This window comes from Ailuropoda melanoleuca, chromosome 8 (genome assembly GCF_002007445.2).
Source record: "Ailuropoda melanoleuca isolate Jingjing chromosome 8, ASM200744v2, whole genome shotgun sequence".
Taxonomy (NCBI): Eukaryota; Metazoa; Chordata; class Mammalia; order Carnivora; family Ursidae; genus Ailuropoda; species Ailuropoda melanoleuca.
The window spans coordinates 837600-863289 of record NC_048225.1 but is presented as its reverse complement, the minus strand read 5'-3'; the positions used below and the strand labels follow the sequence as shown (position 1 = coordinate 863289).

The window sequence follows — 25690 nt, the reverse complement described above, 5'->3', positions numbered from 1 at the left end:
AACAAGTTCCCAGGTTACAGTGATGCCACGGGTCCAGGAACCACACTTTGGGAACCACTGATCGAGTCATCCATTCATCCATTTGAATGGCATTTCTTCAAACCTGCCAGGAGCCTGGCCCCTCAGTCAAGAGTTAAGTCAAACATGGTTTTGTAGGAGCTGGTGTCCCCTGAGCAGTCTGCAGAGAGCTTTTTTATGGCCTGATTTACTCTTTTATGACAATCCAACAAAGAGGTATCTTTCCTCCCGTTTTACAGATGAAAATACCACAGCTGAAAGAGACTGAGTGACCTGCCCCAAGTCCTGCTGACAGTTGTCAGAACGCGGATTTGAATCTGTCCGCTGGATGCAAGCGGCCCAAGCGGCCACGAGACACCACGCTATATGCTGTTCCTCCCGCAACCCTGAGGAGCTCACACACAGTGTTGCTGCCGGTCTTTTGCAGATTAAACACACACTACACACAAAACTGATGTTCAGAGAGGTTAAATAACCTGCCCAAAGTCACACAGCGAGGAAGTATCTTAAAACCGAATGTCACTTTGTCTGACGCCAAAGTGCTTTCCCACCATAGAAACCATTTCTCCACGCTGTCTCTGGCTCGAGATCTATCTTAATCAGAGCCAGGAGGAAGACTGTGACCCCAGGTAGCCAGGAGTGCCAGGGAGCGGGGAGTTCTGTGCAACGTGTCTGTTAACGAAGACGCATCTCGTGCATTAACTTACTCAAGGGTGTTCTGACAGCTGTCAGGCTGCTTCCACCCTAAGTCAGCACACTGTAATGCGATGTTTCCCTGATGATTCAGGGTCCTGCGTGCCCAGAACCATCAGCAGGAATAGCGCCCGTGACTGAGGAATGCCCGAGGGGACGCAGAGGGTGCTGGCGGCCCATCGAATTTTGGGGGGAGGGGGCCAGATGACCAAGGAGGAATTAAACCGTATTCTAATCATTGACCTCTTCTGTCCTCAGAGTGGAGAAAGGCCCCCACACTGAGACCCCTCAAACGTTTCCATTGGATTGGGTTAAAATTCATCAAGTTTACCCCAATTTGTGTAAGCAGCTGACAAACTTCATTAAAACTTAGTGTTTTTCTGCCTTTGTGACTTGGTAAATCTCAGGGAATGAAGCTTTACCCCGACTCCCGTGTACCCTGGTGTTACCCCGTCATCAGGGAGAGAAACGAGCTGTATAATTACCTTTCGAGACATGAATCATCCTTGCTCCGAGGACCCAGACCTGTGTGATGCTATAAAAGAACTCAAGGTCGGAGTGCTTGCACACGGTCTGCCTCGCCCCGGGCTGATACAATCCCCGAGCCGCCCCGAGGAGATGAAGGTGCTCCCCGCGTCGGGCCTGGCTGTGCTGCTTATCGCGGCGCTCAAGTTCTCCACCGCGGCCCCCTCCCTGCTTGCAGACACCCCCGGGACCGCACGGAACAACTTCCACCTCGCACAGGTTTGTGAATCTTTACACAATTCCTCCTCCCGCCCCGGAAAACCTGCACGGGTATAACGGGAAAACACGGAAAAATCCGTTACTGTTCTAGAACACCTCCTAAGCGCCCCGGAGCCAAGGAGAGACTACCTCCTGGTCGGCTGAGATCCAGGTCTGGTGTACACTGGGGGTTACGCGAGGCACGACCAAATGGACGAGTCTCCAGGTAGCTCGCTTCCTACAGAAATTGAAGCGACTTCCCAAACCCCACGCAAGACAGAAAGACCAAGTATTGGAGGAATCATGTCGGGGGGAAATAAGGGCAGAAAAATAACCCCCGAGATGCCAGTTCCGCACGGGTGAGGTAGGCTCTCAATGCGGCGACAAGCTTCCTGGCGGCCACCAGAAAGATTTCCTGGTTCACACGTTAGAAAACAGCTCCGGCGTTGGGTGCAAACTTGGTCAAAATCTCAAGTGAAGCGTTTGTCCTGGGCACCTTCCCGCTCCGCCGTGAGAGCCTTTCCTCTCTAGAGCTTGTTCCCAGGGACCTGATTCACCGACCCTTTCTGTATTTTCCTCTTCGAAGATCTCTCGTTACTGGTTGGAAAGGATGTGATACAAATAATTCACGTTAGAATTTTTGCAACAATTATGTGACTCCAAGTGATTCAATGTTTATTTGCTTCCAAGCGGTTTTTGCATTTAAGGGAAGGTGGCGATCTGTCATCTAAAGAAACATCTCTAGGGGCGGGCGCCGGGCTGGCTCAGTAGGCAGAGCGGGTGGCTCTTGATCTCAGGGTTGTGGGTTCAAGCCCACGTTGGGTGTAGGGATTACTTTAAAATCTTGGGGAGGGGAAATGTGTAACGATGGAACTCCCAACATTAGCGGGCGTGTGTGGATGAGATGTCTTTGGGCCAGGACCTTTCCATTGTCCATCGAATGGGAACACGTCTGTGATTGCCAGCCGTGCCTCAGGGGCTTTCCTGACCGCCACGCCACCCCTGTGCACATGCACACACCAACTGTTTGCACTCCCATCCATCCTAATTAGTCAGCCCCTCACCATGCCAGTCATCAGCATTTTAACATCAGCCCTGCTTATAAACAAGGTAGCGGATGCCAAGAACTGAGTCGTTCCCCTGCGCTTCCTGGGACTGGAGCCCACTGTTACCTAAACTAAATTCAAGATAAGGTACCTCAGAATTCCGGGGCCTATTTCAAAGTGTTTCGCTGGTACCACGTAGCTTTGGGCCCCTTCTCCCCAGCATACTTTTCCCTCACCGAGCGTCATGCCCCACTGATTCAGAAACTAGAGTCGTGTGACCTCCGGGAGGAGGGGGATGCCGAGGCCAGAACCGAAGACCCTGATTCTAGTCCTGGCGCAGACAAACGATGCTCATCGGGCCAAACCAGCCATGCATATCCGTCCACATGTCATCTGCTTCTGTACCACGGCGGCGGAATACCGCAGAACCGAAAATACTCGCTATCGGCCCTTCACAGATAAACGTAGCTGAGCCCTGAGCAGTCTGTGCAGGAATGAGACCAGAGCGCCTCGGCGAAAGATAGGCTTGCTAGGAGTATTTGGGAAGAATGAAGTGGCCTTGGGATGCTGGGGGTCCCTCGCGACCGCTGCTCCAAAACAAGTCTGCTCTCCTCAGGCTCCCTTACGACGTCCCCTCAGAAAGACGCTCGTCCAAGGACCAGAGAAACCTGGCGAACAGCACGTCTCCTGCCACAGCCCCAGGCACCAGCCCTGGGCAGGGAGAAGGCACCCTTTTTAGCAGGCTAGTGTGATCCGGGCAAAGGTCTGCAGTGGGTCCCAGTGACTGGGAAGAATTCACGTCCTGCCTTGTGGTTTATAGAAATACAGCAGCTCGCCCTTATCTGCTGTGCGTGGCTTCAGTTACCCACAGTCACTCCTGGTGGGAAAGTGGAGGACCCCCCTTCTGACATATCAGAGGGTTTGCTAGCAGCCCGACGCCCCATCACCACGCCCACATCGTTCACCTCGCTCCATTTGATCCCCTCACGTCATCCCCACAAGTTGGAGTGCAGAGCCCACATTCACATAACTTGCCACGGTGTAACGTTACAATTTACGTTACTACCAGTTATTGGTGTCGATCCCTCGCTGGGCCCCGTGTACAGTTCACCTGTATCCTGGGTGTGCACGTGTGGAAGAGACAGCACTGATAGGGTTCGCTTCTATCTGCAGTTTCAGGCACCACTGCAAGCTTCGGATCGTATCTCTGTGGACGAGGGGGGACTTCGGTCTGTAACAACCTTACAGTGCATCCGATGAGACACTACGAAAGTACGCGGGGGAAGGGCTTCCGTGCAACCGTGGTTCACGGAAGGCTTCCTGCCCGTATGTGCTAGTACCGTTAAGTCCTGGAGAAACGCCAGTGAACGAAACAAGTCCAATCCCTGTTCTCGGGCACTTATGTGGGGATAATGGGAGTGGGGGGGTGCCAGGAGGAGATCAACAAGTAGTCAATCAACAAGCGTCTGAGATTATTTCAAAGCAATGAGTGATACTGGGGGGAAAGATGAGCCACGACGATAGTGACTGGGGGACAGTGGGGGACGTTGTCACCTGAGGAGTCCAGGAAGGCTCTTCTGTGACGTTTGAGGTGAACCTGAACTACATGAAAGAGCCGGTCACATGACTATCTGGGGTGAAGGAGCCTGGGGGCCGCATCAGGCTGGTGGCAGGCACTGGGAGACCGCGCGCAGTGGGCCTGGCTGGGTCCCACAGCCAGGTGGCCAGTGGACCAGGGAGGCCTGGGGACTGGGGTCACTATCAGTAGCTGCCACAGGGCCTTCTTTCCACAGAGAATGGATTATTTCTTGCACTTGGAAACACCAGACAGGCAAAAGTTTCAAATGCCATATGGCTCCCCCCAACCCACGAGCACAACAGTCTACACTTAAAGGATGAGCAGGTTTTTAGTTGACTTACTTAATGCCCACTTGCATCTTCTAAATTCGGTTTTGCTGATGAGCATAAAGGCTTTGAAAACAATGGACTAATAAAATGCTTAGTGTCTTTTATTCTGTTTTTGTTTGCTCTTAAAAACCAGTAATATTGGGGCACCTGGGTGGCTCAGTCAGTTAAGTATCTGCCTTCAGCTTCGGGTCATGATCCCAGGGTCCTGTCAGGCTACCTGCTCAGTGGGGACCTGCTTCTCCCTCTGCCCCTGCTTGTGCTCTCTCTCTCTCTGGCAAATAAATAGATAAAATCTTTAAAAAAAAAAAAAAAAGAAAAGAAAAAACCCAGTGATATCAATAGAACATTTAAAACAACATTTAACAGTTTGTTAAATTGTCCTTTAAAATAATATAAATTTTCATTATCACATTATTATGAACTTATAATTAAAGATGATTAAAAATTAAAATTGAAAGCTTCCAAATACAGACTGTTAAATTCAGGTGTTTTTACTACCATTTTAGTTTCTGTGCATGAAGAGATTTTTTTAAATTATTATGTTTGGTTCCTAACTTTATCACTGATTATTATTGCATAAAAAAATTTTGATTTTTATACTGTTTTCAAAAACATCACCTTAAGGAGTTACACATATTCCAGAATATAAGTGAGTTATAATTTATTGAATTGCTTCCTTTGCTGGACCCATGGATTATTTCCATATGAACAGTGTTGCTGTGAATATTTCCCTACACCAGCCTGAGCTAAAGGATGATTTTTTCAGCACAGATTTCCAGAAGAGGATTTAATATGTGAAAGGGTGCACACATTTAAAGTCTTCCGTACACTGAAAAGCATTCTCACACTGAGTACCTCCCTGGATTCTGACGCTGGTGTGGTCCATAGAATAAGCTCCAGCCTCGTGTTGTAGATAAGCGCACGGAAAACCCAAGACATGAAGGGCGTTGCTGAACTTGTTAGAAGCTGGGATTCCTCACCCAGCATCCCAAGTCCTCACGATTCCCTCTTTGCAACTCAGCCCAAACAGAAGGAAATGTGGAAGAAACCCTATCGTGAACTTCCCCGTGTTTTGAAGCACATATGAGTTTTAAGTTCTTAATTCTCAAGAAGGATGCCAGGAACACGCACTGAACAGAGAGCTGGAGCTGGGGAGCCCGGCCATGTGGCCTCTATTATTTTACTCTCTCCAGTGCTGAAAGAGAGCAGAGAAAGAACCCCCGAGAGCCAACCCTAAAATCCTGTCATTTGAACAATGGGGGAGTGGGAAAGGTGGGGAGCAAATAGGACAGTTCTGGGGGGGTATAAGCCCTTTGACCCCCAGTGCCAACAGTGCCCGGAGTTGAGCCAACAACACCCAAGTGTTGGAATTAACACAAACGCAACATCTAAGTGCCTCCCTGAACATCTGAAGTCTGGAAAGATTCGAAAACCTTGTCCATAAATTTGGCAAGAAAGTTCCCAGAACAACTTGGGCCCTGAGTACTCAGAACATCTGATAAGTCTTCAAAGAAGCAAACTTGCATATTTTACCTAAAGAAAAAGAGCCCAAAGGTTGACTGAACATGCATTCTGAGCCTAGAACTGTGTCAGGTACTGTTTTAGTCCTACCTTTCAGGATAAACCTTTTGAGCTGCAAGTCTGACATCTTCCGCATATTTTTAAAGAAAAAAAACATTGTAGAATCATACGTTCAAGTAGAAACATTATAAAACATGGGTAACCAAAAAGAATCATTCTCAATTGCATCACTAAGATAAAACCACTATTCATCCATTCATCTGTGTTTCTCAAAACACTTTGCTATGGGGGCGCCTGGGTGGCACAGCGGTTAAGCGTCTGCCTTCGGCTCAGGGCGTGATCCCAGCGTTATGGGATCGAGCCCCACATCAGGCTCCTCTGCTATGAGCCTGCTTCTTCCTCTCCCACTCCCCCTGCTTGTGTTCCCTCTCTTGCTGGCTGTCTCTATCTCTGTCGAATAAATAAACAAAATCTTTAAAAAAAAAACAACACTTTGCTATGACGCTGGGCTGCGGCGAGGGTGAGGGCATGAGGTGGAACTGGACCCCATTTTTATTTAAAGTATCAATGTTTTGCTCATCATGGATTTCTTTGCATTAATTTTTATTTTCTTAATGTTGCATTAAGTATTATTACTCTTGCTTACTGAGTTTTGGGCGATCCCTGTCTTCCTCACCCTGGTCCAGGTTATTTGTGAGCATTTACCTGTGTGTGTCCGGACGCACACACTTTTCTTTACAAACGTGGCTGATTCTGTAAGGACACTTGTGAATCTCTTTCCACGTAAGATATCATGAGCATCTTCTCGTATGACCGTATTTTGTAAACGGAAATTAGAACACAGCATGTGCCATGCATAACCTAACACGGGAACAATCTTTGAAATCCAAACTGCTCAGCTACGGAGCCTCCGGTCTTCCGCACCGAGCTTACCTCTGAAAGAGCATAATTCAGACTCACTGTAAGCGCTGCGTTCTCACAGTATCAACTTGAGAGAAGAGGAGAGGCTCCGAAAACGTCATCGTGCAAAAAAGATCAGAAGCATAAAATGCTTACTTGCAGAGATGGGAATGGAACCGCATGGCTGCTGCTGTTTCCAGAGCCCCTCGCCGGCTCCAGGGCTGGGGCTCCACGCGGCCCCCTTCTCATCCTCTTGGGTCCTTGTCTGTTAAGATTCTCACAAGGAACCACCACCAGGGAACTGAGTTTTCCCCGGCCAGCGGGGGGGGGGGGGGGGGGGGGGGGTGAGGATCGGCTGACCCCCCAGGAGCACATCTTACTCCTTTTAATTGTTTCCTGAACTGCAGTCCACGTTCACAGCAGAAAACTCTGGGATCTAGGAAAGGACGAAAAATAAGTCGTCACCCACAGTATTCCAGCCCAGAGGTAAACAGGCTCAAACAGACCCATTTCTTTCCCTTATTGACATTACTCGAGTTCATACAAATTACATGCATAGGTTAATTATCAATATATCAAGTGACCGATTTTCAATGTTAATTTGCATATTAACCTTATATTAATATACATATATAACAAACAGAAGCATAATATGTACACGTACATAAGGTTTGATTTATTTTTGAAATTATGATTATAATCTGTATAAAGACTTACCTCTGCATTGTCATTACACTGAGTGCCTTATTCCGCGCCATTAAGTATCTTTCAAAAATGGGACCTTTGAGGTCTAGTATTACTTGATATGAATGTGTAATACTATACCCAGCAAATCTGCTATTGTTAGACAGTAAGGTTGCTTTCAGTGTTTTATTATTTGTGTACATAAATATGTACATATAACAGAAATCCTACACATAATTTATACAGAATATAACTAAACATATAGTTAACATGATAGTTATATGCACTACATAAATACCTCTTGTATAATATATAAATATAAAATTTTACATAAAATAAAACATGCACTAAATCTTCAGCTGCTCTGTGTTACCCTGAAATGCGGTGGGCAGTTGAAACCCCTGGGCCAGCAGTGGGCTCTGGCTCTCACCCCACACAGGAAGTCCTAGAAAAGTGTCTTGAACGATGAATGTAGAGGTTTTGAGCCTTAACGTGCACATGAACAGCTTATAATCTATCGGTAATTTTACTTGCCTCGGGGGACAAAGGGCCAGTCGTGGAAGGCTGCCCTGGGAAGGCAGGTTCAAGGCCACGCTCTGTTCACTGAGCGATGGAAAACCAGCAGGGAAATGGATGGGCTGCCTGCCTTCGTCTATGATGAGAGGTTGCTAACAGAAGGCCTCCGAGCATTAAAAACGTACCACTCTCGCGTGATGTACCAGGAAAACATGGCACCAGTGACTGCCTTCTTGGGAAATAGAATAGTCTTAGTTTTGAAAACCGAGTAAAGATTTCAATGACAAATAAATGCTCTGTGGGGAAAGTGTTCACATTCATTTCCTTCCGTTATTTTTTCCTCTTATAATAACTAGTCCTTATAGGAAAACTATAAAATGCAAGTGAGTAAAAAAAGAAACTGTACGATCCCCACGACCCAGCTTAACCATTGTTAATAACGTGGCATCTATCTGTCCAAGCTTTATCTAGGCGAATGTATCTAATTTTTTTCAAAGATGGAAATATGCGGTCCATGCTCTTTTTAGCTTGTCGAGAATATTGTCCCTTTCCTAACCCAAGCGTGAGTCTCTACCAGAGACCGTGCCGCAGACATGTCAGCCTGCCTCTCCGTTCCAGGCCTATCTTGACAAGTATTACACCAGGAAGGCAGGGCCCCAGGTCGGCGAGCTGGGGGCGCCAGGAGGCAGAGCCCTGGTCAAGAAGATCAAGGAGCTGCAAGCCTTCTTCGGCCTCCGCGTCACCGGGAAGTTAGACCGGCGCACGATGGATGTCATCAAGAGGCCTCGCTGTGGAGTTCCCGACGTGGCAAACTATCGCCTCTTCCCAGGTGAACCCAAATGGAAAAAAAATACTTTGACATACAGGTAATGAGATGGAGTCTTTCCAAAGTCAGAGAGAAACACCCTCTCTCCTTTTCTTCTCTTTTAGAAAAAATATCTTCCTTCCGATCTGTATGAGAGTCCTGACTCATCACAACCATAAGGAAGGCTTTTTAGGGCTAAGCTATGGACAGTGACATTGGAGCACTCGATCCAAAATAGGACCTCAGGGTCATCCTAATGGCTGGCCACTTCTGGCACCACAAACAATTTTATCAGAGACAACACACTTGTCTTTAAAGAAAAATAACCTAGTTTAGGATTAATAACCTGACAGTACCAACCAGTTTTCTTAAAACAAGTTCCTCAATCAGAAGGAAACAGGAAAACTCACTGATTAAGAAAGTAATTTTTTTATTAATTTCAAAAATAGTTTATTGATGATTTATTAATGCCTACTATAGACATTTGATTTTGGAGATACAAAAGTGAGTCGATCCCATTCCCTGACCCTCGCAGACCTTTTCGGGAGACACACAAGCAAACAGATCCCAGTGACAGGTGCGAGCCTGCGGGTCTAAGCAGAGAACTGTGGTGGCACCTAGAGGGAGCTCAGGACCCACTGCTGGGCCAACTGGCCTCCTTCCCGGGGGTCCTCTCCACCTGCAGGTCGGCTTGGAGGCAGGTGGACCCTGCTCCACGCCTAGGCCTTGCACCTGCTGGACAGACATGTCCTTGCAAACGAGCGGCCTGCACCTGCATTTTTCCCCGGGCCTGGCAGACGGCAAGGGTTTCCCCAGTACCAGAGGAGTCCATGCAGATAGGGGCGTGCAGTGGGGTGGCCCATGGGCAGGTGCCACCCAGGGCAGCGGAGAGCCAGGCCAGGCATGGGCCAGATTTTGTTCTTAGGATGAGCACATCTGGCAGATACCTGGGGACGGGCGAGGCTGGGTGTTCCAACAGTCCCCTCAGGGCTGTGCCGGGGCTGGCTCCTCACGGCTCACAGAAGCCTGTCTCCAGACTGTCGGGAATTTTGCACCCAGTTGTTAGGCTCCCCAGAGTCTTGCAAGCTGGTTGCCAAACAGAGCCATTATTAAAAATTAAGCTCTACATACCTGCAATTAAATAAACTGTATAAATACAGTTAATTACACTGTGGGTGTCATATAGAATTAAAAATAAAAGGTGATCAGACGCTGCTTCCAGATCCCTGTCCCACACGTTACTACTGTCTGTTCACGAGGCCGTTCACGTTTTTACCCCATGATGGGAGCAGCGTGCTGCCGACCCTTCGCACGGGCTGGCGGGTTGCTGGCTTGAAACTATCGCCAGTGAGACCGTTTACAGTATGGAAATCAGCAAAGCTCTCAAACGAGAAATTTTGGTCACGGAAGCTGCTGTTAACCGGCACCTCGGGTGGGGCCCCTGCTCCTCGAGGCCGCGCGTCGGCGGCCCCCAGCTGGAGTCCACGCGGTGGCGCTCTGAACACAGTTATCGCTCTGCTTCCGCCAAGGCCACCAAAACCAAAACATTTGGGAAAGAACCGCCCCTAGGGAGTTGAACAGGACAAATGTGTCTCAGTCCATGAAGCTTTTCCCTTCATTTTCTTAAAGCGTATCACAGAATTTCAGCCTGTGACTACGCAGAGACAAGGGGACGCGATCGGGCTGCTTGGACACTCAGAGAAGTGTATTATTTGGCAGTTTTCCCTGAATGTCCCAGAACCCCCTCCCCAGCAGCCCGCCACCCCCCCCAGCAGCTCCCCCGCCCCAGAAAGCAAGCCAGCAAGCACGGAACTCACTAGAGGCTGTCCGCGTACGCTGGGCGGGTGCGGGCCTCAGAGGAACCTGTTCTAACAGAACCCAGAGGACTGACGACAGAGAGAGAATACAGCTTGGAGCTTATGCGCAGATGTGGGGAGTCAGAACTGGGCTCCAGTCCTGACTAATCATAAAATGCAGTGTCATTACCTCTGAAGGCTGTGGTGAAGACGGGACAGGCCTGGGCCCGTGTCTAGCGGAGTGTGTGCTCCCGGGGTGTTACTGTTCCCCTCTTGTCTCAGGGGTCTCCAGGTATGGACTCGTCTCTGTGCTCCTTCCCTCTCCACAGAGGGTCAGTGTTTGCCGTACCCCCTGTGTGACCCAGCCCCTTCCCTTTGGGCCCCCAGGATTGCCCCGGGTGGTTCCTGGTGGAGACAGCCCACCTCCATCAGCATAACCCAGGATACCTGCTGAAATGCGGGTTTACCGGTCGCACCTGTGTGGTTTTTTTACCCAGCTTCTCAGGTAGTCCTTGCAGGTGCTAGAACTGGACCACCACCCAGAAGGCCTGAAACACCACTAGCTTTTATTCAGTAGTTCGTCCGTGTATCGAGTGTTTGCTAAACACCTACGGTGGCAGCGGAGAAACAAAGCAGTCAGGTGTCTGCTCCCCGGGTTGGCTCTCGCTCCACATCCAGGATGCCCGCTGCACCTGAGGTCCCGCTGAGGTCCCGCCGAGGTCCCCAGGGCAGCTCTCTCCCCCCCGCCCTCCCTCCTCTTGTCAGGAAGCCCCAGCACCGCAGTCTGGGACGGTGCGGCCTACGGAACCACCCACCCTCTCCACCATGGCTCATCCCCAACGCTCTCCCCTGTTCCGCCTTCAGAGGCCCGTGTCACACCAGGACCTCAGGAAAGCTAGCCCTTCCTCTTTGGATGGCGTTAGTTTAAGCACAAACATCCCCCCACTGAGGGAAATCCCCAAGGCCTTTGAATAAGAATGTGCAAAACCTCCAAAGTCAGGGTTTTTACTTTTTACCATTGAAAATTTTCAGTCCCTTTTGGGGAAGAAGAGGTCCCTTCTCCATTAAAACCATTTGAGGGGAAATGGGCTCTTGCTACTTGGAAATAACACCAGGTTATCCTCTTTAAAACTCGGGATAACCGAAGAGCCGTGAGAGCCAAACCGCTTCAGCGGCCGGCGATTTCCCTGTCGCCCCGCGCGCTGCGGTAGCGCAGCGAACAGCGAAGCAACACGAGCGTCCCGTTCGGGAGGGAAGCCCCTCCATGGCAGGGCCGCGTCCAACCTTCCGAGGGCTGCTAGCGCCTCGGCGGACGGCTGCCTTGCGGCCTCGGAGCGCCCACTGAGGGGAGCGTGTTCCCTCTGCGCCCGCAGGATATCCAAATACACGCCTTCCATGACCCCCGCGGAGGTGGACAAGGCGGTGGAGATGGCCTTGCAGGCCTGGAGCAGCGCCGTCCCGCTGGGCTTCGTCAGAGTGAACGCGGGGGAAGCGGACATCATGATCTCCTTCGAAACGGGAGGTACTGTGGCTCTTCCTGGTTTCCTCCCCGTCCACGGGAGACACGTCCCAACGTCCTCCCTCCTACACCTTTAATGCGAGGGATCAGTGATCCTCTCCCACACACGGTGTGAGGGGCAGAGGCCAAGGGCATGGCAAGGTCATGACTGCGTCTGGCCCCGACGCCGAGTTCTCAGCACGTCTCGCCGTGCTGGACGGGGCGGGAGAGTGGACTCCACGCTCTGCCGCATCAGAGACGGAGTGTCCCATTCAGCTTCCCCACTGGCCGCCGCACACCCCCTTCCATACTGACCAAGAATCTCCCACCCTGAATCCCCACTGAGGGAGGTCCACGCCGCAGAGGCCCTGACCACGTTCCCCCCCACAGCAGTGGTCAGCAGAGAGGCGCTGCTGTCTTGTCCACACCTTCTGGAGTCCCCAGGCCTTCCCCACTTCGCCCACCCCTGCACCCCTCCTCACTCTGGTAAGGAGTGGAGGCCTACCTTGGCGCAGGGCATGGCGGCCAGCTCTGAGCCCTTTTCAGAGCCGCCTGTCCAAGGAGCCCATAAAGGAAGGGCCACAACATTCCTTTGCTTTTCTCAGCTTCCAAGTAGCCAAGGTAGGCGAGCGTCTCTGCCTCCTCCCCCCACAGACGCCCTTGCTAAGGGTCGCTGTTACTTCAAGTCTCGGTCCAGGCCCTGGGAAATACGCGCTCAGAAGCCAGGAGAGAGAAGGTGACGGAGGTCCTCTGTGAACCTTCAGAGGCGGCTCTGGCTGTGACCTGGCCCGTGGTGGGTTCTGTTCCCCCCCGGAAACAGGGCCACCCCCGTGACACGGCACCGTGGCTCACGGCAGCTTTGTAGGCCGTGACGTTAGCATCTGCCTCTCTCCTGATCTTGCCCGGCTTGCACCCTCTCCCCTCCAAGCCTCAGGGCCCACCATCCAGGAAACCACACTGCTCCGAACCCTGGTGCCCAGCACACCAGATCCTGTGAGACACTGGGAAACACGGCTTTTACAACAAGCCTCATTTTGTTCTTTCTCCTCTTTTATCAAGTTTACAATAAACTGTTAGCTCAATATAAGCAAAACAAAAACAGGAAGGCCTAGAAGTTATGGTCTGATAGACAGCTTTATTGCGTGCAGGAGCTTTGTACAGGAAAGCGTATTGAAATACCAGAGGCACTTTCTCCTTTGGACCCCTCCCTGCATTGTACCAAGCGGCAGGAACAGGAAGCACACATCTGCCCAGAGCGCGGCTGTCTTAGCTGAATCAGACCGTGAACGCTCAGCCTGCCTACACATTCCCATTCCAGCCTGCAGGGGTTGCTTCCCGCTTTTGTAAGAATGTCTTGTGTAAGACACAGACATTGCAACAAAAACACTCACAAAAGAACATTTTTTATTTTTAATGCTAACTATCTTTGAAATGCCAAATATCCCTCTTAATTTTTCAATGGACGAGTCCTCGCTGACGTGTGAACTTCTTATAAAATGAATATTGGAAAGTAAATGTATTTGTATGAGATGTGTGTCAACACTATTTAAAAAAAGAAAGTGGGGGTCCATTCCCTGTAATGTGAAGCATGCCTCAGAAATTGCTAGAAGGACTCACTGCTGTTGGTGTTTGTCCTGCCTGTTTAGATCACGGGGATTCCTATCCGTTTGACGGGCCTCGAGGGACTCTCGCCCACGCATTTGCACCTGGGGAAGGCCTGGGAGGCGACACCCATTTCGACAATGCTGAGAAGTGGACTATGGGAATGAATGGTATATATGCACAATTCACCATAACCTGGAAAATATTGTACCTTCTTCTGGGCCTCCACCATGAAACCCTGAGGTTCAACGTCCCAAGCCACCCTTTAACTAGGGAGGCTGGCTAGGAAAAACAAGTAAGCCAAAAATCCAAAAGGGAACACAATAAGGGAAAAGAACCACCCTCGAGTGTGCTGTAGACTTGTCTGAGCTCTGCCTCGTGCCTGTGGCACCGAGGAGCAGCCATGACCCTCCCCACGGCTCTCGTTTTCTTTACGTAGAATTTACCGTCCTTATTTGTACTTGGAAACAGGCTCTGTTCAGAGATGACCTGAGGGTATCCGTACTCTCCTGAGAAGTGTGAGGGGCCTGGGTTTTAAAGTCCCAGGATGTCATGCCGTCATCTGGAAGTCCTCCCTGTGAAATGTGTGTGGACGACAGGGGGTAGCGTGTCGTAGCCGGGAGCTGGTGAAGCCTCTGCGGCCTACCCTGGGTCTCACTGCCCCTGCTGGCTGTAATTAGGCCCCTCTGTACCCACCCATGGAGCACTGCTGACAGGGATCAAATGGACAGATTGACATTTCCACCCTTCCCCACTCAAAGCCCCTTCTAGCCACGGGGGAGAGCGCCAGAGTACTGTCAGCAAAGCTCAGCACAGAAGGACCTGCCAACCTTTGGAGAGTCTGGCTATGAGAGCAACATGAGTTTACTATGATTGGGGCATAAATTCTCCTGTAAAGACAGAAAATATTGAAAACAAAACCCCATGTCGATGTTGTCTCTTTCTGTCTCCTATTGTGTAGGTTTCAATTTATTCACCGTCGCTGCCCACGAATTTGGCCACGCGCTGGGCCTGGCCCATTCCACAGACCCCTCAGCACTGATGTACCCAACATATAAATACCAGAATCCCTATGGATTCCACCTGCCCAAGGACGACGTGAAGGGGATCCAGGCCTTGTACGGTACAATCACTCCCCAAACCCTCCGGGCGCGGTCTCCAACTTAGAGAAAGTATGCGTTGCCAGGGGTTACTGCACAGGTAAAGGTCAAGCTGGGGACAGTAGCCCACCTGTGCCCTTTTATGAAGAGCTTATTCACCAGATATGAAGGCGTCTTGCTGTCCTAAGACGCACGATTCAGTTGTACATCTTTCCTCCAGAGCACATTGGTCCCTCCAGAGCCAGAGAAAACGCAATCATTTGTCTGGGTTTGGGTGGGTTTTGTGTTTTGTTGAGTGTGGGTCAGAATTTCGGTAGCAGGAGCAGATGGGTGTATTTTGTAGTTCCTACATACGGTTCTTACCCATATGCAGATAATTGACCTTATGTTCCTAAAAACAGCAAGGGTAATGTTAATATCTTCACTGCTAGCTGCATAGACAGACCTCGTGTGAGTCACCACCTCACCCAGCCTCACGACCAGCCTGTTACGTGTTCAGTGTTTCCCTCCCTGGGCGGCTGAGAAAGTTGAGGCTCAAAGACAGTAAGCATCCCAAGATCATCAAAATTATCTCAGGAGTTAGCATTCTTTCAAAGGTATTGAAGAATTATTAGAAGCTCTATGTCCCGCCTTCCTCACCAGAAAGACAGGCCCCCAAAGTCCTGAGAGGGAACCTGGAGCGCTCTTAGACCTTGACACTTCTGCTTTCAGGGGTCAGAGGCAGACACTCTAGGAAACAGACGTCCCCTTAGCCTCAGAGGCTGGTTAATCTGCCTCCGCTCGTCGCAGGCTCTCGGCATCCTCCCAGCCGAGAAAAGGGCCTGGAGACCCCGGATGCCCCGCCTTCCTTGGGGGCGTTGGCCAACTGGCCTAGAGATGACCACACTCTTCCAAAGACTGCACTGGGGGCATGGGAGACAAATCTCATCCCTGGAAGCATTCAGCCAGCTCTACCCACCTCAGAGACAGGGTCCGTGCCACCTCTGTTCCTCCTCTGAGTGACGGAGACAAAGGCTGTGAACGTCTCCATTGTACAAACTTGGCTCCAGCACCCCAAGTGACCAGGGTCCAAGGGGAAGCTATTCCCATGCGCCACTGAGAAGGACCGAGCCCCAGTGCCTGCCTGTCCGTTACAGGTCCTTCTGTACTGGAAGGTCACTGCCATGCTGATGGCCACGGTCACGGGGCCAGGGGCGGAAGCGTCTGTTTGGACATGGCCATTTCTGCACAGGTGAACAAAAGGCACAGGCATGGTCTGACGTCACCCACCCCCGGCCACCCCGCCACCTCTGACCCTTAGCAGGAGGCTTGGCACATAGTAAGTGTTCAGAGACCAGCAGCACGTTTCTGACGTGGCAACCTTCCAGGTTCTGATCTTTTTCCAAAGCCTCACCCGATTGCCGACCCTACGCCACCCCAGAGCTTACCCATCCCTCTCTCCTGCGGGTTCTCCCTGTCCCTCACTCCCTCTGGGCACCACGGGGACTTGCTCAAGGGCAGGGACCTGCCAGCGCCCACGGCTCAGGCAGCCCCAGCGCACGTCCTGTCGATGGCAGATGGTCCCCAGGAGCACGGAGTGGGATGAACACCCCCCACAGCTCTCCCCGGGGAGCAGGCCCCTGCCCTACAGAAGGACACAGCACAAGGTGCCACGCACCTCCAGGGGACTCCTTCCCACAAGTACTCAGTGATTCCCGGGTGCCTGGTAGAAGGCTTATCATGCAGGAGGCCCAGAAGTAGATGAAAATGATACGAAAATACGCAGGGAAGTTACCTTATTGAGAACAAAGAATTTAATTACCAAGAAATAATAAAATAAATAAAAGTGGCAACTTTAAAAAAACATCTCTGATTTGGAGCCCCGCAGCTATCAGAGGAGTTACATGTGACAAGATAACGGATACCATTGTTATAACGGTTACCGTGTGCCACGCGCTGTCTCAAACGCTTCACAGACACGCTTGGGCACAAAGGCCGCCGAGGCAGGTGCTGTCCTCGCCCCCCCCGCCCCCGGTCGCTGATGAAGAAACGGGGGAGTGGAGAGGCTCACAGATGTGCCCGGTTATCGTGCAATTCCATGACTAACAAAGCTGGGGTTCAAACACGGGTCCGCCTGCCACAGACAGCCACGCGCCTTATCACCTGCCATTCAGGCCAATGGGTCTCTGGAGCGGAAGGGGCACCCACTAGATTCCCAGTGCCATTTTGACCAAGTCACTTTGACTCCTAGGACCCCGGAAACCGTTGCTGGGAAAGCCCACCGTGCCGCACGCACCCCCTCAGAACCCGTCCAACCCCGACCTCTGTGACTCCAGCTTCTCCTTCGATGCTGTGACGATGCTGGGAAAGGAGCTCCTGCTCTTCCGGGACCGGTAAGCCTCGCAGGCGGCACCAACTCCCTGCTCCGCACGGCCCTCCTGGGTCCCTGCTGCTGCCACACGCCAGGGCCCGGCGGAGCTGCCATCCTGCGTGGCACAGGGTGGGAGGCTCGGGTCTCTGGGGAGACACAGAACAGCCAAAAGCACCATCTGTGGGGCAGCTACCGTGCGCGTGTCCCTGGGCGCCGTGTTTTCCAGACACGTGAGGCACTTCTTCTAACGTTTTTGCTGCGAGGGAGAATTTACAGATGCAGAGAGAAGCTCCAAGGGAACAAGGTGCTGTCCTGAAGTAAGAGTTGCACTGAGTGGCTGAGTTACATCAGCCCAGATTTACCTGCTGTCTGTTCTGTCCATCACTGTATCCCTAGTGAGAGACACAGTATGTGCTCCATAAATATTCGGTAATAGGGGCTGGGTAGCTAGACAGATGGACAGACAGGTGGGTGGATGGATGGATGGATGGATGGATGGATGGATGGATGGATGGACAATCAGAGGGATGGGTAGATGGGTAGCTCATTCCAAAGCCATCGCTCTGCTGAAACCCCTCTTTCTCAAGGTCCCTTGACTTTTCAACTGTCAGCAAGCTGTCAGACAGCCCAGGCAACGGAGGGATACTGATGGGTCTTGGCCCTTCGACAGCTACGGCTCTGAAGAACACCCTGAGCTTTGAGGATCTAATGCCATAGTTTTCGAATGTTTCTTTTGGACTGATTAATAGAAGTTTTCGTAGTTCTGTGACTTGTAAAGGATGGTGAGGTGGTGCTGGTATTTAAATGTAATGGATTAGGAGGAGGCGCCTGGGTGGTGCAATTGGTTAAGCGTCTGACTCTTGGTTTTGGCTCAGGTCATGATCTCAGGGTCATGGGATTGAGCCCACGTCAGGCGCTGCACTCAGCGGGGGGTCTGCTTGAGATTCTCTCTCCCTCTCCTTCTGCCCCTTCCCCCGCTCATGCTCACTCACTCTCTCACACATGTGCACTCTCTACCTCTAAAAAAATTTTTTAATTAAATAAAATAACTTTTAAGATAAATTGAATGGCGTAAGAGATTGAGTAACCCATGATGCGGGAGATGCTGGGGCCGTCCGGGTCGGTGCTGCAGGAAGAGCTGTGTTTACAGCTGTGTGAGTGATCCGCAGGAGGACTGGTTGATCTTTATTAGTATTTTTATTGTCGTGGGCATCACTCAGGGAGCTTAAATAGAAGTAAATTTAAGATTAGTGTCATAAGGAAAGAGAAGAATTACAATTTGATTAAGCTTTTTGGGTTTGAAATTAATGTGGAAGTTTTCATTAGAAGACAGGAAATGGTTTTTGGTGACAGGTTTTCTAGTTGAAGTACGTCTACTAACGACGATGTTAGCTTTTTGTTGGCTGAAAGACTGATGAATGGTGAGAGGTGGTGAGTAATCATTGGAAAAAACCCAAGGAGTTTGGAAAATTCATAGAGGGGTGAAGGAGAACTAAATTTTATGTTTTGTGTTCTAAGTTTACGTTCAAGAGCTGGAATGAAAGTGGAGACCATGAAGGCACACTGTTCATTTTAGGTTAGGCATCATTACGTGAGGAATACTTGTTGGGGTCATGTTGTGGGAAATAAAAATCCATCAAAAATTCTCCCAATTAAAAGGCACTTACTAGAGTGGATTAGAGACCATTATTTTCACTGATTAGAATTAGTGTGAACCAGCAGGGTTGTCCCAGCACTGGGAGAAAGTGATTGTGGGGTCACAGACAGCCACTGGGAAGCCTCAGGTTTCACAGGGCTCGGTGCTCACGGGACAGGACAGTTCTGCTCCCCAGTTCTGATGTGGGGGGTTCTCCCACCACCAAGCAATTCTCAGACTCCAGCTGAGTGCCCTACAGTTTAACTCAATTCTGATGCCATCTACCCGGAGGTAACGTCCGCCAACCCCACAGGTTAAGGGCTCCGTCCTACAAGACTGCCCTCCACTTCAGATGCCAATTCTGACTGACGGGTTTCCCAGGAGCCCTTCCTTAGGTTTGACTGGTTTACTAGAGCAGCTTACAGATCTCAGGAAACCCGTTCAGTCACTAGATGAACAGTTTATTATCAAAGGGTGTAACTCAGGAACCGTCAGAGGCAGAGATGCCCGGAGCAGTGGATGGGGGAAGGGAGCAAGGCTTCCATGCCCTCCCCGGGTGCAACCCCCCCATCGGCACATCTGCATGTGTTCACCAACCCAGAAAATTCCCAAAACCCCCTCCTTTGGGGTTTTTATGGAGGCTTCATCACAGAGGCATGACTGATTAGATCATTGGCCATTGGTGACTGATCCAACCTCCATCCCCTCTCTCCTGCCTGAAGGGGGTGAGGTGGGTGTTGGGACTGAAAGTTCCAACCCTCCCATTATCTGGTTGCACCCTCCAGTAACTGCCCCCGTCTGGAGGTGCTTTCCGTAAGTCACCTTGTTGATGTAACAAAAGACACCTTTATCACTCTCATCACTGGAAATTCGGAAGGTTTTAGTGGCTCAATTCGGAAGGTTTTAGTGGCTCGGTGCCAGAAACCAGGAGGAAGACCAAATATGCATTTCCTACTATAAATCACAATATCACAGATCTATTAGCATTTTGATAATTAAGGCTGTGGAGCAGAAGTCTGTAGGGAGCGGCCTACCTGTGATGCTACTCTTCCAATAATGAGGTTGTGGGAAAGGGTCAAGCTTCAAGCCACATGTTTTTTGGATGTCTTGTTCATCATTTAAGTGATCAATAACAGACCCACAGCATATAAATAATATGGATTTAAATCATGCCTGTGTGCAGAAGTGAAGGAATACTGGGTATGTGGGTAATATCAGGAGTCACCATTGTTAGGCCTAACCGGCTTGAAGTAAAGAAGGCAACAATCTTTCCATGTCATTTTGGGTGAGAGCACAGGTGCTACAAACAGCGTGGTAGACCAGCTAGACAGAGTGTTAATGTTTGACTAGTTATATTATTTCTTGTCACTGGGTAGAAGGGAATTAATAAAAAGACACCTGCTACAACTATTTACTCAAATGAAGTAAACTGAGACTGGCATTGGGTCTTCGGTGGTGGAGGGAGGTCATGGGTGAAAGCCAAATTGGACCAGTTTACCAGTTGCAGCTAGACAAAGTACAATTAGTGGAATGAGGTCGTGATTAAGGCCAAGTATGCAGATTTGTTGGAGATCTCATGCCTTTACATTAGATAGCCCGGCTCCGCCGCCCGCCCCCCACGGGCCCACGAGCCCCTCTTCCTCTTTGGACTGAGGTGCTCTGATGTCACAGCGACTTCCCTGGGAGCCGGACTCACTGTGATAAGCACTGGGTTATCACACCCTCACAAGGGCCCCGTGAGGCAGGAATTACTGCTCCCTTTCCACCAGAACACGGAGCTAGGGAGGGCTGGAGCTGGGACCCACAGCCACACTAAGACCCTCTGGAGCCCTGGCCCCCCACTCTCCTGCCTCCCAAGCTGCCATTGCAGCAAGAATCCCATGCTCCGTAGCTCTGATCCCTACTAGCCAACACCAAAAAGTCCCAGAGTGCTGGTGAAGCCTGGGCAAAGAACAAAGAGTTCTTTCAACCCGCAGCGACAAGGCAAACCGCAGACAGCGGGGAGACCTCAGGTCCCGCCTGGAGTTCCCCGTCACCAACAATAACCTGTTGAGGAGACATTCCCACGTGTGGGCGTCATCTCCACACGGGGTGTTTCCAAAGCAGGACAGGGTACAGCGCCCTTCCCGGTCACCGGGAGACTGCATCCTGCTGTCCGCCACGTGTAAAGGTACACGGGCACAATCCAGCGTTGTGTTTGAAGACAAATGGGCATCGACTACACTACGGTGAAAGTTGCAAATACCTACCCTTTACACGGACCTGTATCTGTACGTTTGATGCACGTACATCGGTTCTTTCCAGTAGGCGGTGGGAGAGTATGGCTGTCCCACGGTCCTCAGGCTGTCAGGGAAGACGCGAAGCAAGTGGGTGGAACGACAGCCACTCCAAACTGTAGTTGCCCCTCTCAGATGATCGTGGGTTTTACCCAGTTGAATTATGCCCATAAAATCAAGAATATAACAATCAGCAGTAGACCTCAGAAGTATAATAGCATTTTGCACATGGAGTAAGCGTAAAGCCGACTGTGTTCAAATCGTTCATGTTGGAGAGAAGAAAGGTGCGCCCTGTCTGTGTCTCAGCCCAGCAGACGCTCCTGCCTGCCCGCCGGGTCTCCAGGTCCTGATCCAGAGCGATCCTGTCACTCATGCAGAACTGGGCCGCCTAAGACAAGCACTGCAGTTCAACTCGAAGAACTCAAGCCTCTGACTGGTATGTGTTTGAGTTTGTGGGGAAAGTGCGGGGCAGTGGGTCCTGTGCTCCAGGCCCTCTCCTGCCAGTCAGATAAACAGCCACAGGGAGAAGAACATTCTTAGACCATCTATGTGTCTCGAACATGTTGGATAGGCTGGTCCACATTCTGTTCTCTTCTCAAAGTATCTGTCAGTCGCTAACGGTCATGTTTTGGAAGATGTTGCGTATCTTCGATCAGCGAAGGAAAGCATTTTTAAGGCTATGCAGTCGGAAAGGAAGACAAGGATGAAGAGGGTCCTGAGGAGTCGCCATCTTTAGTGCAGGAGATGGTGCAAAGGAAGAGTCAAAGGCAGCAGACGGGAAGTCAAGGAGACTTGCTGGACACAGAAACTCAGTGTTAGACGTGCCGCGTTCAAGGCAGTGACGATTCTAGCAGGTTCTGTAGCAGTGGGCCGGGGCTCAGGGGCGCCCACAGCTGGAGGCTCATGGATTTTAGAACCTCCCACGTGGAGGAGGCAGGTAAAGATCTGTAAACAGACTCTCATAATAATAACTGACTTTTCACAATCGCTTACAACATGCTGTGTGTTGTGCGTGTTCCAGATACTCGTTTAATCCAGCATTATTTTCCCCAGCTGGAATTTTAACCCACTTGGCATTGGAGACAGAATCCCTTAATGGAGATTTCCCAAAAGGATCAATAGTGCAGGGCGCAGGGCTGGCTCCATCAGTTGGGCATCCAACTCTTGACTTCGGCTCAGGTTGTGATCTCAGGGTCGTGGGATTGAGCCCCGTGTCGGGCTCCAGGCTGTGTGTGGAGGCTGTTTGAGGTTCTCCTCTCTTTCTGCCCCTCCCCCTGCTCATGCACACTCTCTCTTTCTGTCTCTCTCTCGAATAAATAAATCTTCAAAGTGATCAATCTGGAAAGGGACCATCAGACTGAGGACTGAAGAACAGGGACAGAGTGACCAGGACGATTTACGTGTGTCATTTCAGAGGAGTCATAAGGAGGGAGTCCAGGTCCAGGGAGTGAGTGGAAATGGTGATACAGACCATTCACCTGAGAGCCGTGTTAGTGACAAAGAGAGGTTCGTTAAGATCATAGCTGGAACGGGCAGCAGGGTCTGAGGAGGAGTTTCCAAAACTGGAAGCTACCTGGACATGTTGGGAGACAGGACTAGGAGCAGTGGAGAAACAGAAGTGCAAGGCACCGGGGAAAGGAGGAACAGTACATCAGTCAATCCTACTCCTGGACAGGACTTCCGGAATCTGGCATTTGGAGGGTCCACAGGATTGAGCAAAGCACACACAACTGAGGGGGACATAGTCCTCCTTCGGTCTCCTGGGGACGTGTCTCCTCTGGTTGTAAGATTGCATCATGAAAAGTCAACAAGTGGCAGTGTATTTACTTAGACTGAGTCTGGGTTATATATTAAGAATTCAGAAAAGGAGGCAGAGGGTATGTTACGATCCTTGATTCGTTTGCTCTCCTCTGAGCTCCTTCCTCCTGGCTAGGTTTGGGGCCCTTCACAGGTTATGGCTTCTTCACATGGGCGTCCACGGGATCCTCCAGTGGGAGAAACACGAGGTGCAGCTCTATTTTTAAGCACCACTTACGTTTGGGTTTTTAATTCTACAAGCTGTGTTTCTCTGGGGCTCAATGAGATGAGCGACATGTGTTTGATTTCTTGGCCTCCAAAGCCTTCTGACCTAAGCAGCCCTGGTTAGTGAACCCCCAGAATGAGTGCGTGTCAGCCAAGAATGTGAGTGTTTGTACTTCACAGTTTCCAGTGACAAAACTTTTATGTCAGTGAGGCAAATTTGGAAAGAAACTTAGTGCTGTTGGTAAACTCTAAGTTTTACCGATCACCGATCAATACATCTGTAGAACGAAAACATGTCTTTCTGCAGTATCTACAAATTATTGTAAGAGTTCTCGAGAGCTTATAAACATTTTCAGATGCATTGTCTGAATTCCTCCTTCAAAGTATTAGCACACACATTATTAGTATTCCCACTTTTATTTGACATAAGGAAACCAAGTCTCAAAAATTGAGTGACTCACGCAAGTCACACATCCAATGATAACACCAGGCTTCGAGCTCCTAGCAAGAGATGAGCGGCAAGAAGAGAGATCCCTCCTCCCCCTGAAACTAGGGAGCAGCATGAGCGAGAACAGAGTCCAGGAGGGTAAAGGGTTGAAGACCATGAACCGTGAAGGTCCCCCCCTCGGCTCCTGCCGAACCCCCCGACGGTCCACCAACGAGGGGTGACGGGCTCCTTACACAGGTGGGGGTGAAGATTGTTGGGGACAACACAGGAAGAACAGAAGTTGGGCAAACATGGGTCGCGTCCCCTGGTGTGCTGGGCGCCCCGTAAGCTGGAGGACAGGAAGACGGATAATGAGCTGCCCCAGGTGAAGGCTACCAGTGAACTAATCTCAAACTTGAATAAGCTGCTGTTCTTTGAGAAAAGAGAATGAAAATTTCAGAGAATATGAAAATCAGTAATCTTATGAGTTCCTCTCACTCCCTGGCACCCATTCATTGAGCCAACGAGTATTTATTGAGCCCTGACTGTGTGCCTGAAACAGCGATGGCTCCTGGGAGCACGGAGATAAACAGCACAGCTAAACATCTAATCAGCAGATCCCTACTATCAATAGGCACCATTGTTTCGCCCTCCTTATCAAAGATCAGCTGACAGACCTCCGATAAAGTGTTCACGGATCTCCATGACCCGTTCCCACACACCCTGCAGCTGCTCTCTTCCAATAAGTTCACAGATTGGTTTTCTTTTTGCTTATCTTTTAAATCCATTTACAGATGTATTAGGAGGTTACGAGCTATACTTGGGGTTTTGGGTCAATTTTAACCCATTTATGTTTGTAATCTACAGCGCCAAGTTTGTAAATGCTCTGGGTATGTTCATTACCCACCATTAGTATTGAAAATTTTCATGATTACAATTTCTTCTGGAATTTGTGCTACCTTCCGTAAGTGATGGACAGTTTTTTCTTCTACCTTGTGGGCACAGTTTATACATTTTAATATGTCATAACACTGCTTAAACCAGGGTTCCTTGACTTTGGCACTACTGATATTCTGAGGCAGACCAGTCTTTGTTGGGTTGGGCTGTCCCGGGCACTGGAACACGTTGAGTGGCCTCCCTGGCTGGCTTCTCCCAATGGAGGCCAACAGCACTGACCATTCCCGGTGATGACAAGCACAACTGTCAGCAAACATGGCCAAACATCTCTGGGGGCACGAAATCACTCTTGGCTTAGAATGATCACTCCACTTCCCCTTAGTCCTCACAGTTCCTGCCATGTCTTAAATCAGGGTTGATTTGGAAAGGAATTTTAGATTCTACGATGTGTGAAAAGATCCAAAAGTACACTTCTGGTGTGCAGGAGCTCTTAATCACTGCATCTTACCAGCTCTCCTCCTGAGTGGTGCGGGACATCCATGCCCTAACTTCCAGTGAAAGATAGGGCTTACATTTGCCTAGAGCCACCTTTCGATTTTTAAATGAAAAATGAAAGCAAGTATTTCCCCGCGTTCGGGTGCCCAAGATGAAAGCTGCTGGAAGTCGCCGTACCTCATCAGAGACGTGATTCAGATAGAGCCTCGCCTGCGCCTTCCTCACCTCCTCATCCCCACCATCACAGCCCCTGAAATGCAGCTCGGTGCCTGGGTCAGCATCCAGAGCAGTGACAGGAAGAGTCAGCATCTCAGAACCATGTATTGAATTAAGTGAAAAACACTTGCTTATGGATTTCTCATCAGGTTCCCTATTAATGCATTGTTATCAAAAATCAGATGACAGGCTGTGGACACAATGGGCTTATCTGTTTTCGCTACCCAGACCTGTGGGGTTCCCCAAACCGGTGTTCATGTTGTGGTGGCGGAGAGGAAGGAGAAGGGGCAAGCGGTCCCTCACACCTTCAGAAAAGCCTAGATCTGACTGACGGGGGTTGAGCTATGAACACAGGAAAGCGGAGATGACAAGGCAGGGAATGAACAAGGGGATGGGATCAGGTGGAAATGATTATTGAGACAGCTGCCATCGAAGCCGGCTCTGTCTGCCCCTAACCGCCACATGACCTTTGGGCCCACCAGCCTCCCTGAGCCTCGGTGTTTCATCCATTAATACAGACACTCTAGAGACATTCTAGAGCATTCTAGAGTGGGCAGTACC

At 50.3% G+C, this 25690-nt stretch overlaps 1 protein-coding gene across 1 annotated transcript in view; it reads left to right on the top strand.

Annotated features, from left to right (window-relative positions):
• The first annotated feature begins 1329 nt into the window (after positions 1–1329).
• The window catches only part of MMP20 (matrix metallopeptidase 20), a 45874-nt gene continuing 21513 nt past the window's right edge, over positions 1330–25690 (top strand). The window contains exons 1-6 of the mRNA XM_002922012.2: positions 1330–1455; positions 8628–8875; positions 11984–12132; positions 13755–13880; positions 14672–14833; positions 17041–17182. Coding sequence (XP_002922058.2) covers positions 1330–1455; positions 8628–8875; positions 11984–12132; positions 13755–13880; positions 14672–14833; positions 17041–17182 — 953 coding nt within the window. The remainder of the gene's footprint in view (positions 1456–8627; positions 8876–11983; positions 12133–13754; positions 13881–14671; positions 14834–17040; positions 17183–25690) is intronic.